This window comes from Arachis hypogaea, chromosome 19 (genome assembly GCF_003086295.3).
Source record: "Arachis hypogaea cultivar Tifrunner chromosome 19, arahy.Tifrunner.gnm2.J5K5, whole genome shotgun sequence".
Taxonomy (NCBI): domain Eukaryota; kingdom Viridiplantae; phylum Streptophyta; class Magnoliopsida; order Fabales; family Fabaceae; genus Arachis; species Arachis hypogaea.
The window spans coordinates 66,043,310-66,055,755 of NC_092054.1; the positions used below are offsets into that span (position 1 = coordinate 66,043,310).

The following is a 12,446-nucleotide window of genomic DNA, read 5'->3' on the forward strand; positions in this document are numbered from 1 at the left end:
TCCTTATGGTCGAAGATATACTTTAAACTTTTGTGGTCAGAGAAAACCTCTAGCTGAGCGCCATACAAATAATGCCTCCAGATTTTCAGAGCAAACACTACTGCAGCCAATTCTAAGTCATGCGTCGAATAATTTCGTTCATGAGGTCTTAGCTGCCGGAAAGCATAAGCCACCATATTTTTGTCTTGCATCAGCACACATCCAAGTCTTTTATGAGAGGCGTCACAGTATACTTCAAAAGGTTTCTACAGGTCGGGTAGTACTAATACAGGTGCAGTTATTAGCTTTTCCTTAAGTATCTTGAAACTTCTATCATACTCAGCCATCCAGATAAATGGAACTTCCTTTCGTGTAAGGTAAGTCAAAGGTAAGGCTATCTGTGAAAATCCTTTGATGAACCTCCGGTAATAGCCAGCAAGTCCAAGAAAACTCCGAACTTCTGTAACGGTCGTAGGTGGTTCCCACTGCACTACTGCTTCAATTTTTGAAGGATCCACTGCAATTCCTCCCTGTGATATAACATGTCCCGAAAATGCCACCTTCCCTGTCCATAATTCGCACTTTGATAGTTTAGCATATAACTTCTGAGTCCTCAGTATCTGCAATACAGTCCTTAGATGCTCTTCATGCTCTCTTTCTGTCTTCGAATAGATGAGAATATCGTCTATAAAAACTACTACAAACTTATCAAGGTACGGACGGAAAATACGATTCATGTAATCCATGAAAATCGCAGGAGAATTAGTTAGTCCAAATGACATAACCGTATACTCATAGTGACCATATCGAGTTCTAAATGCAGTCTTCGGTATATCTGACTCTTTCACTCAAATCTGGTGATAGCCCAATCGCAAATCAATCTTCGAGAACACAGTTGCACCTTTCAACTGATCCATCAAATCATCTATCAGTGGAAGTGGATACTTGTTCTTGATAGTGACTTTATTTAGCTATCGGTAATCTATGCAAATTCTCATTCCACCATCCTTCTTCTTTAATAGCAATACTGGAGCTCCCCAAGGTGATGCACTAGGACGAATAAATTTCTTTCCAAGTAACTCATCCAACTGCTTCTTCATCTCTGCAAGTTCCAATGGTGACATCCGGTACAGTGCTATGGAAATTGGTCCGGTTCCAAATACTAGTTCAATGCTGAATTCTATTTCTCGCTGAGGAGGAAACTCAGGTATATCATCCGGGAAAACATCAGGAAATTCCTTCACCACTCGGATTCGTTCTAAAATTAGTTCACTATCATTCGAGCTAGCCGCTAACAGAACGTACCCCTCACACTTACTTCTGTCTAAGGTAAGTCTTACAGAATTTAGATATAAAGTATGAGACAGAATTGGTTTAATATCTAAATTATTAGACAGAATAATAGTAGTTCTTTCATAGCAATCAAGGAAAACATGATACTTGGACAACCAATCTAATCCTAGAATAACTTCTAAACCACATAGAGGCAAACAGATTAGATCATGTATAAAAGTTCTGTTCCTAATAATGAATGGTACTTGCAGGCACACTAAACTAATCAAAGCATTTTGGGATGCAGGTGTATGGACTATTAGATCAAAGTTCAACTCAGAGATATCTAGTCCCAAGTTACGAGCAACAGTTAAAGAGATAAAGGAATACGATGCACCTGAATAATACAGTACAGTTAGAAATCGATTCTTGACATAACACTGACCTTGGATCAAGGCGTCTAATTGCATAGCATCATCAGCACTCATAGCAAACACTCAATTTTGTTGCTGGGTTTGCACTAGATTCCGAACAAACTTTCTTGGGTAGATCCTAGCTGTGTGTCCAGATTCCTCACAAGTAAAATAAGCATTCGTTCCTTACATCATCCAAATCTAACATAACCATAACCATGGAGATCATAACAGCTATGAGGATAGCTATGCCTCGCATTGATTCGTCGTTCGAAACTCGATTAAACTTTGCCTATTAACAGTCATTATGGTCCTATCCGCACCAAACAATCAACATTAAGGTGATCAATCTTAATATTTCAAGTAAGGCACGGACATTCCCAAAATGAGCGCTCATAGATATTCATGCCAAATGATTCTTAGAGATACCCTACCAGCATGAGACACACAAGCAGAGTATGCAATGAAGCATAGTCAGTCCACTCTTCAGGCTCTAATGGGAACAAACTGCTCTGATACCAAATTGTAACGACCCAACTTCAGGTATACCATGGTCATACAAGAAGCTAAGTGTTACCAACTTGTTCTTTCTAATTATTAACTATTACTTAATGTATGAGCCTGTTCCTTGTTAGAACGTTGCCAATTTTACGAGTAACTTTTTTTTCTAGCTTATATCGTTGCGAGCGAGGGAGTAAAATAAATAAGCACACACTAATAGAAATAATAAGGAAGCAGAAAGAAACATATAACACAGCTAATAATATACATAATGTACACTAGAACAAAACATGTAGCGTTCACAAAAGATCAAGTCAATTTACATCCATGTCATCCTACGTAGCTAATATATACACGACACTCCCAGGGCCTGGCCCATACAAAAAGCTGCTAATCTGGCACCTAGGCTAGCCTAACCACTATATAGCTCCTAGCTCTCGGGTGAACTAACACAAGTGAGAGACTAACTAATAGATAATGTCAGACTAGAGTGTCATCAAAAGAATGCCCCTACAGCTAAGCTATATCTACACGTGGCCGTTTGGAGAATCGTCGTGAGGCTCGTCCATCTCCTCATCCTGCTTTATCTCTATCTAAGGATCCACCTCCTCCTCATCGTCTACAGCTACAACTATACCCTCAGATCCACCAGAAACACTACTGTCACTATGTACAAAACCATTCGCGAGCATAGGTCCGTTCGCATATATAGGAGCTACCTCACCATCCAGTAGTGCCGGCTCATCAGGCTATGGAAAGTCAGGGATTGGGTCAGGGGGAAAGTCCCACTCTGGTGGAATCACAGGTACGTAGTCACCAGCTAACTCAGGCTCATCAGGAATGATAGGCTCAGGTACCACCTCATTCAAAGGTTGAGCTGGTATGGGGTGTCCGGGATCATTAGGAAAAGGATGTCCAGGTGCGTCAAGATAGTACCAGGATAAGGGAAAGTCATAAGGAGCATCGGGGTAAAAATGCGGGCTAGATAGAGGATGTTGAAAAGCTCGATTAAGTAACGCATATCGTCTATACGAGGCTCCAATCCCATAATGAAGTAACTGTGATGTACTGGATCCTCGTAGATGTAAGGGTCCTCGAACTCGTAGAATATCACGCCCGTCTCCATCTGAAGGGGAAGAAGGGAGAGAAGGGGGGTAAGAATTGGGGAGTTCTTAGTAGGGCCGGGGTTATTATTTACATTCATTTATTCATTTACAATTAGCGAACGGATAACAAAATTCAGTGAAATAGTAAAAAGAAGTTAAAGATAAACAAAGAGAAGAGGGAAAATAGAAAGCAGAACACAAACAGAAGAATACAAGAAAATGAAACACAGAAATAGCATACAAGCAGACAAACATAAAGAAATAGATCACACACAGAAAGGAATGCAACAGAGAATAATGCGCAGACAAGAATGATGCATGTCTAGCCCTAGCGCAGGCTATGAGCTCATCTGTTGGTTAGCACCTGCATTCCCGACATTTATCCGGAAAATTACTCTTATGTTGCCTCAAGGCAACAGATAAATAAACAAACATCTCTTGGGTTGCATTAAGCAACAACCAAATAAATAATATCTCTTTGGTTGCATTAAGCAACAAATATATATATATATATATATATATATATATATATATATATATATATATATAATATCTCTTGGGTTGCATTAAGCAACAAATATATATATAATATATATTTTATTACTCTTCTCTTTATATCTCTTTACTCTGTTTTGGTTTCTCTTTTTTCTGTATCTCTTTACTTTTCTCTGATTACTCTTCCTCTGTATCTATATTTACTCTTTTTCTCTTTATCTCTTTACTTTAATCTTGTTACTCTGTTCTTTGTGTTTCTCTACTCTGCTCTGATTTCTCTGCTTAACGTATGTGTTTAAAGCTTATGTAAATTTCGGTATGAATAGTTAACCTGTTCCAAGTATAGGTTCATTAAGTCTATACTGAAACATTTTAACTTTTCATAGTATACGTAACCCTAGTCGCATTTCAAGGACTAACTAGGTTGCCCTAGTTCGTTCACTAATCTCTGTCTGTTTTTTTGTTATTAAAACTTTACAGACTTTTCTTTGGTTTCTTATCTTTTCTTTAACTTTTTATCTTTCATTTATCTTTGCCTCAATAATTTGTTCTTACCACTCCCAAAGTGCTTTATGAAGGTAATTATGAGATTCTGCGCTTAAAATTGTCTTTCTAAAGCTTTTACAGAAAACCGCCTTTTTCATATTATTTTATTATTTTTATTAAAATATTATTTTTAACTAAATATTATTATTTAATATTTTATTATTATTTACTATTTTATCATTAAATTTTCAAAAATTACCTTATCTTTACCTTTATCCTTTAAAATTCACTTTTTACCACCCGTAACTTTTAATATTTCTACTTTAACCACCCTAACTTTCAGAAATTACCAAATAACCCCTCAAACACCAAAAATTTTACTTCCTTGCCCTTTTTAAGATCTAAGGCCTATTCTTCAATGTTCTTCATCACACTCAAAGTGTTCTTCGTGTTCTTTGTAAATTCTTCAGATTCTTTCTCTGTTTTTACCCGTTTCTCAGTCTTTTTAGCAACCGATTTTTACTATAATTCATAATAAATTAGCAGCCACTAAAACCCCATCTTTTCTACATGATTTCAACACAAATTGAACCTCTATTTAAGGTTTAGGGTTCGTTTTTCCAGCAGCCATGAAGAACACAAATTCAAAGTTGAATATCATCAAATTTCATCAAATTTTCACCTAAATTTCAACAAGAATCACTCATATAAACAATCAATTTCAAGCATAACCAAACCATATCATAATCACATAATTCAAACACAATCAATCAAGATTAATTATACCAAACCCTATCTGATTTTGCTGCTCCTAATTCGGTTATGTCCTTAAGTGGTCCTTAAGCACTTTTTCCTCCTAAATCACATCAAGAACAACTTTAAATCCAAAAATCCTCAACTAACCAAATCTTACTCAGCATGTTAGAAAGGGATATATCACCTAAAACTTTCTGGAAATTAATGTTTCTTGGCCCTCAAGTCAAGTTTAGCGTGATTCCTAAGGAAGAACATCAAGAAAACACATGTTTAAGCATGTTTCCTTGAAAACCGAATTGAAGAGGGAGGGAGACAGCCATCTCACCTTATTTCCAGCCTTAATATGTTATATGATCATGTAGAGTAAGAAGAGAGGATCATTTTGGTGAAATCAGAGTTTTGATTTGAGTTTTAGTTCAGAAGAAATCAAGCTTTGAAGATTTGGAACTAAGAACTTTTCTCTCTTTTTCTCTCTTTCTATTTTCGGCCACAAACTGAAAATAAACCATCCTTTGGGGTTTTGGGGGTGTAGGGTGAATTGTGATTGGTTGGCTTGGAGGTGGGTTAAAATTATATTAAAATATCTCAGGTGTATAACTACTAAAACTAGATGTATCAGAACACTTGTAAGAACATCTCTAAAAATTATTTTATGAGCTACTAGCATAAATGACACTAGTAACATATTTATTATGAGAATAGAACATTTATAATGAGGCCTTAGCATTGCTACAGTCATCAGAGAGTGCTGGTGCTAAGCTACACTAGTAAACTGTGAACCTGGTTAAACCGATTTTCTATTTTTAACTAAAACTGACCCGGTAACCTTATAATATTATTCAAGAAGCTTCTAAGACTAATATAATGATAATATCATCCTATTATCTCTCTTCTCTCTTGAATCGACTCCGGTTCGTCAAACAGAGACTATTTACGAAAATCAGAATCAAAACTCCTAACCGATATGGTTCGAAAACTAGGTTCTTCATCACCGCGTTATCAAGCTTGCGTCAAAAAGGTTCTAGCTTAAAGATGACATAATGACAATGAGGATTGAGATACTTGATGATATATCAGAGGTTCTCTACTTACTGATCCTCCGTAGTTCTCCGTACTTTCATAAAAGATCTCGCGTACTCGAAAACCGGGGTTGTTACATTAAACTCACTCGTCGTCTAGCAACAGTGTAATTGATGAATAAGATTTGTGCCGGTTTAGAGTTTTTCAAAATAAGAATCACTTTGTCGGTAGCATAGTTCAAACCGGCAATTAAATCCCATCAATCAAAGTTTAAATTCAAATTAAAATAACCGAGAGTAATTAAACCTCGGGTCGTCTTCCTTAGGAACTAGTGACAATAAGCACACAATTTTGGTTGTGAAAATCAAGGGGTTTTGAATCGTGAAGCAAGCAATTAAGAAATAAAAGAACAATCAAAATTGCAATTAATAAACTAACAAAGGAATAAAAGAACTATATATGTAATATGAACAAGTAAAGCTCAAAATTGATGGAATTATAGTTCAAAACATAAATAAAGCCTTGACTTGGGATGAGTTATTGATGAGCCACTATTTTATGGTTTATTTTGTTCTGAATTAAGTGAATTTTGTCACTTATTCTCACACTTATTCATGTAAATTGCATGTTTTTAAGTTTCCTTCCTAATTTTGTATTATGATTGAAAAGATGCTTCTTTGACCTTAAAATTACTAATTTTTAATCCTCTTTTATTACCATCAATACCGTGATATGTGTGTTAAGTGTTTTCAGGTTTTGTAGGGCAGGAATGGCTTAGAGGATGAAAAGGAAGCATGCAAAACTGGAAGGAATACAAGAAATTGAGAATTTCAGAAGCTGGTAGCGATGCGTACGCATGGGCGACGCGTATGCGTGACCAGTGTAGCAGGCAAGCGACGCGTACGCGTGACCAGGAATTCGTTCAGCAACACGTACACGTGGCTGACGCGTACGCGTGACGAGCGTCACGTGCCTCAGTAAAGCGAATTCGCTGGGGGCGATTTCTGGGCTGCTTTTGACCCAGTTTCAGGCCCAAAAATACAGATTAGAGGCTGCAGAGTGGAGCAGAAAAGGGGGAATCATTCACTTCTCATTCATTTTTATAATTATTAGGTTTTAGATGTAGGTTTCTCTAGGTTTTAGGATTTTTAGTTATTTCTTCTCCAATTCAGATTTCCATTTTGCTTTAATTTAGTTTCTCTTCTACATTATTTTATTCTAGCATCTTAGTTTATCTTCTCATGTTGATCTCTTTATTTTCCCGATTCAGTTTATGAACTCTTCATGTTAGATTCAATTCCTTTTTAATGCAATTTGAGGTATTTCATGTTTATTGCTTCTTTCTTCATTTGTTGTTATTGATTCCTTGCAATTGTTAGTCTTAGATTTTACATTCTCTTATTACTTTTCTATGCTTTTATTTTGTGCCTTCCAAGTGTTTGATAAAATTCTTGGTTTGATTTTAAATTAGATTTTTGTATTCTTAGCTTGGATTGAAGAGTAATTTGGAGACTCTTGAATTATCAAAGTCTCTTGTTGGTTGGTGATTGAAAGTTGCTAGTTGGCTTGAGATTCACTAACTCTAGTCTTTGATTAGGACTTGTGAACTCAAGTTGATTTACTCACTTGACTTACCATCTTAATTGACAATGATAATGAGGATAGGAGTTCCGATTCTCAACCCTTGGTAGGACTTTTCTTAGTTGTTAGTTATTTTCTTGTTATTTACATTCCTTGCTTATTAAACTCAAAATCCAAAAAGATACAATCTCATAACTAATAATAAACATACTTCCCTGCAATTCCTTGAGAGACGACCCGAGGTTTGAATACTTCGGTTAATTTTATTGGGTTTATAATTGTGACAAACAATCTAAACGTTGATTGAGGTTTAATTGTCGGTTTTGAACTATACTTACAACGCAATAATTTTTGTGATGGATTAATCTCACTTAGTCAACCCTTAACATCGAAGAGTAAGCCAAGTGAGCATAATTGTTATTAATCCACAAATCCTAGCTAAATTACTAATTACCTTAGTAAAAAGCTAGCGTTAGTGGAAACAATAACAACTAACAACCCAAGAATTATCACTAAATGTCGGACATTATGACTCTAGTATTCCATAAATTCATTTTTCCAAGTCAAGGAGTGAAAATCTACCTCATAACCAAAATTGGCATTTCATCAAACACATGGTAGGAATATTCCCAAAATATGGCAAAATTGGAAAGCTACTTGAAACTATGAACAACCAAAAAACAAAATCAACAAAGGCAACTTAACAAACATAAAATAACCATCAAACATCAAATTCATGAACTAGAACTCAAAATTGCAAAACTATGTATATATTGATAAAGGAAATTGAAATATAAGAAAGTGTAGAACAAGTAATATGATAAAAGCAAGGTTCTGAGAACCGGACCGGTCATCGAACTGCTCTAGTCACTGGTTCACTGATTTATTGGTCCAACCGGTCCAACCAGTGATTCAACTGGAAAAACTGTTTTAGAATAAAATAATAAATAAATTATAAATAAATATCCTAAAATACAATTATAGTCTAATACAAATCTTAAAATATCTTCAAAATTTAAAACACTACATAAAATATCATCAACCAAATCCATATGATCTTATCAAAATATAAACTCAAAAATTAAATAGTAAAAAAACATATCTAAATGTTAAATCCCAACATCATGATTTATCAATCATCAAAATCCGCAAGAACTTATTGCAAATTTTCTTCGGTGGATTAGGATTAGGATTAGAAGCATCATTTGAAATAGGAGGATTGACAGGAAAGTTATTATTCATAGATGCATTATTATCAGCAGTTTCTTCTTGATTAATACTATTATCAATAACTGAAATTAATAAAAGTTTTATTAATTAAAACAAAATTAAAGACCAGCCACAGCAGAATGAAAAATAAAAAAATTATCAACATGATCATATCTAAATTCTGCCACCAACATTTAGCAACAAACAAAGCCAGCATAACCAGCAATAATTAGGAGCCAGCAACTACAAATCAAAGCAAAACCAACTACAAATCAAAGCAAAACCAGCAACAACAAAACAAAGAGGTATCCACAACCAGATACGAAATTAAAGACCAGCCACAGCACATTGAAAAATCAAAAAATTATCAACATGACCATATCTAAATTCTGCCACCAACATTCAGCAACAAACAACACCAGCAAAACTAGCAATAATTAGGAGCCAGCAACTACAAATCAAAGCAAAACCAACTATAAATCAAAGCAAAACCATAACAGAAGGCTGAGCTAAGGAGAGCTATGAAAATAGAAATAGAAGGCTAGAGAATAATGACGAAGGAGTTAGCCAAGCCAACCAAACTCACCCATCGGAGGTTCCAGAAGAAAGTAATATTGTTGTTTAGGACAATGAACTATTGGAGGAAGATCAAGATAACACCAGTAAGCTCCAACGCACAAGCTGTATAGGTAGTGAAGATCTTAACATGAGCAAGGAAACAAAGCACTAGACAATGGATCAACGAAAGACAAAAGCAGAACCATAACAGAATCAAACAAAATCAGTCAATCATTGTAAAAACTAAAATTCAAAATAGAAACTAAAGACAATAGAACTACAAATTATCAATCCTAAACCACAGACAACAGTAATTGAAGAAGAAAAATGAGAAATCAGTAAATCACAAATTCAAAATTATTAATTAACAATATTCAACCATTATTCAACCTATTATTCAACCTAGGAATTCATAGATTAATTAACAATTATTCAACCCATAAGGCCATAACAAGTTCAGAGATTATTCAACAATAATTATTCAACAATTATTGTTAAAAAAAAATAGTAAAATACCTAGAAGAACAGAACAAAGAGTAAAAAGTGTAGAAGCAAGAACAAGGAAGAAGAGAGATCAATTCTCCTTCCCAATTCCTCCTTATGAAAATGAGAATGATGCCTTTATATAGGCTTTTTACAAAATGAAAATAAAATGAAATTGAAATGAAAAACAAATTAAATGAAAATCCTAATTCTAGCTTGTTCTTGTGCCTTTGAGTGATGATGTGGGCTTTGCTTGCTTTGGATTTGAAGAGAGATGGGTTTGGTTGGCCTTGATTCAATTTGGTGAAGAATTGAATTTAAATAGAATTTTGGTTGAATTTTGGCCCATGGGTGACACTCCCAGGGCATGGCTCAGTTCAAATACCAAACTGAGAGCCCAATGTTCTTTGTGTTGCCCAATTTTTGGTGCGCCAGCCCCTCGTTCACGTTGCTCTTCAATAGAGCTCAGTTAGAAAATTGAACTGAGCTCTATGTCTTGCCTTGGGTGTGTCAACTTGTGCGCAAGGCTTGCTCCTTGGCGTGCCAAAAGTGTAGGGAATGGGGAAGAGTAGCGCTCAGTTGGGAAATCCAACTGAGCTCCCCATTGTAGCGCCTAGTTGTGGGCTTCATGCTTCCAAGTTCGATCCTTGGTGGAAGCAAATTGGTGTTGATTTCCTTGGAAGAGTGGAGAGTAAGGAGTGCTTGTACAAGGAAGCTCCAGGTTTGAGCCTTGTTGAGTGAAATGTTGTACCCATTTTTATTTCAAGGAGTAGCGCTCCTTCCTTGCAAGTGAGAGGCTCCCACTTCGAATCTTGGTGAAGCCACTTTGGTCTATTTTTGCTTGTTTTTGGCCCTTAAAGATGTCTTTCACTTGTGCCTCAATTTCATGCCAAATATAAACTATCATATATCGTTGGAAAGCTCTAAATGTCAGCTTTCCAACGCAACTGAAAGCACATTAATTGGACGTCTGTAGCTCAAGTTATGTCTCTTTGAAGAAGGCATGGTCATGTTGTGAACGCCCAAGTTTAACTTAGCGAAAATTCTTGCTTCCATGCTGAATTTTTCACGATAAAGCTAAGTTCACTTAGTGAACTGAGCTTTATGAGTGCTGATTGTGAAGCTTCCTTGATTTGGTCATGAGCCACTGATGGGAAGCAGAAGCTGATGAATTAAAAAATTATTAAATTTGATACGTTGCAAGTATAGTTCTTAATTCACCGAAAATCTGCCTATCAATTTAGAAATGTGTCACAAAGAGTTTAAATCAAAATTACTGGGAGTTTTAAGTCCCAGGTCGTCTCCCAACGAGTTGCAGAGAAGGGTGCTATTTTATTCAGAGGTTCGAAGAAGTTGAGGTAAGTAAATTGGAATGTAAACTGAGGAAAATTAAATGATATGAATAAAAAACCTTGACTGGGAATTGATTAGTTAGAATCTCTATCATTGATGGAATGATTTTTTTAGATGGATTTATAATTAACGGTTACTCTGTTTAGTTATCCTTTACTAGGTAAGGGAAAGTCAAACAAGTTGGATTACTAGATCCGTTCACGAGTTACAGCCCACTTAGTTCAAGGGATTGACGTTGGTGACAGGATAGCAATTCAACAATTAACCCAATTACAAATTTTCTTTCAATCCTTCCAACTCAAGAGTTCCTTTTCAATCAATTCCCCATCAAGTAATGAAACTACTCACGCATTGTAAATAAGAAACCCATAACACATAAAAGGGAATTAAAAGAAGACATGATTATTGGAATTGAAATTGAATTAAAAAGAAATAATCCTTGCATTAAATAATCATAAAAGTATCTGAATAATAAAATTGAACAAAACAAAGAATATGGAAGAATAAAACCAAGTTAAGAAAACAAACTAGAATGATGAAGTCTTGATGAGGAAATAACTCTTCTCAATGTTCCAATGCTAAGACCAATTGAAAATTAAAATTCTAAAAACTAGAGAGAAAAACCTAAGAGAGTGAAAAACTAGTTCTAAAACTACTGAATGAATGTGTGTGTTGTTTCTGCATATTCTCTGACTCTAGTCTGCTGTTCCGGGCCAAAAACTGGGCCAAAATAAGGTCCAAAAATTGCCCCCAGCGAATTCTGCAGATTATGTAGATCGCACATGTCACGCGATCGCGTCGTCTATGCGGACGCGTCGCTTGCGCTTTTTCCTCTCCACGCGTTCGCGTCGTCCATGCTACCGCGTCGCTTGCGCTTTCCAATCCGTGCAGCCGCGCAAGCAATGTGGCGCCGTCACTGCGATTTGCGCTCCTTCGCGCGGTCGCGTGAGCCATGCGACCGCGTCACTTCTCGCTGGTTATCTCCTCAAATTCTTGTGTTCCTTCCATTTTTTGCTAGCTTCCTCTCCAATCTCCATCTCATTCATGCTCTATAAAGCCTGAAACACTTGACACACAAATCATGGCATCGAATGGAATAAAGGAGAATTAAAATTAAATAATTAAAGTCTCTAGGAAGCAATTTTCAAACATGTTCTGAATTTAGGAAGGAAATCTAAATGCATGCTAAATTGATGAATAAGTGGGTAAGGATCATGACAAAACCACACAATTA

General features: G+C 35.9%; 1 protein-coding gene across 1 annotated transcript; it reads right to left on the reverse strand.

Moving 5' to 3' along the window:
- Window positions 1-245: 245 nt before the first annotated feature.
- Window positions 246-1,739, reverse strand: LOC112778425 (uncharacterized mitochondrial protein AtMg00860-like). The gene is made up of 2 exons (XM_025822739.1): window positions 1,697-1,739; window positions 246-544 (listed from the first exon to the last, which is right to left on the reverse strand). Exons 1-2 carry the CDS (start codon window positions 1,737-1,739, stop codon window positions 246-248), a joined length of 342 nt encoding a protein of 113 aa, XP_025678524.1.
- Window positions 1,740-12,446: the final 10,707 nt, after the last annotated feature.

What these genes read in the sequence shown, in the direction of transcription:
- LOC112778425 (XM_025822739.1), bottom strand. Translation starts at nt 1,739, where the DNA reads ATGAGTGCTGATGATGCTATGCAATTAGACGCCTTGATCCAAG. An exon ending in ATTAGACGCCTTGATCCAAG is followed by an intron (nt 545 to 1,696) that starts GTCAGTGTTATG and finishes AATTATGGACAG; the next exon opens with GGAAGGTGGCATTTTCGGGA.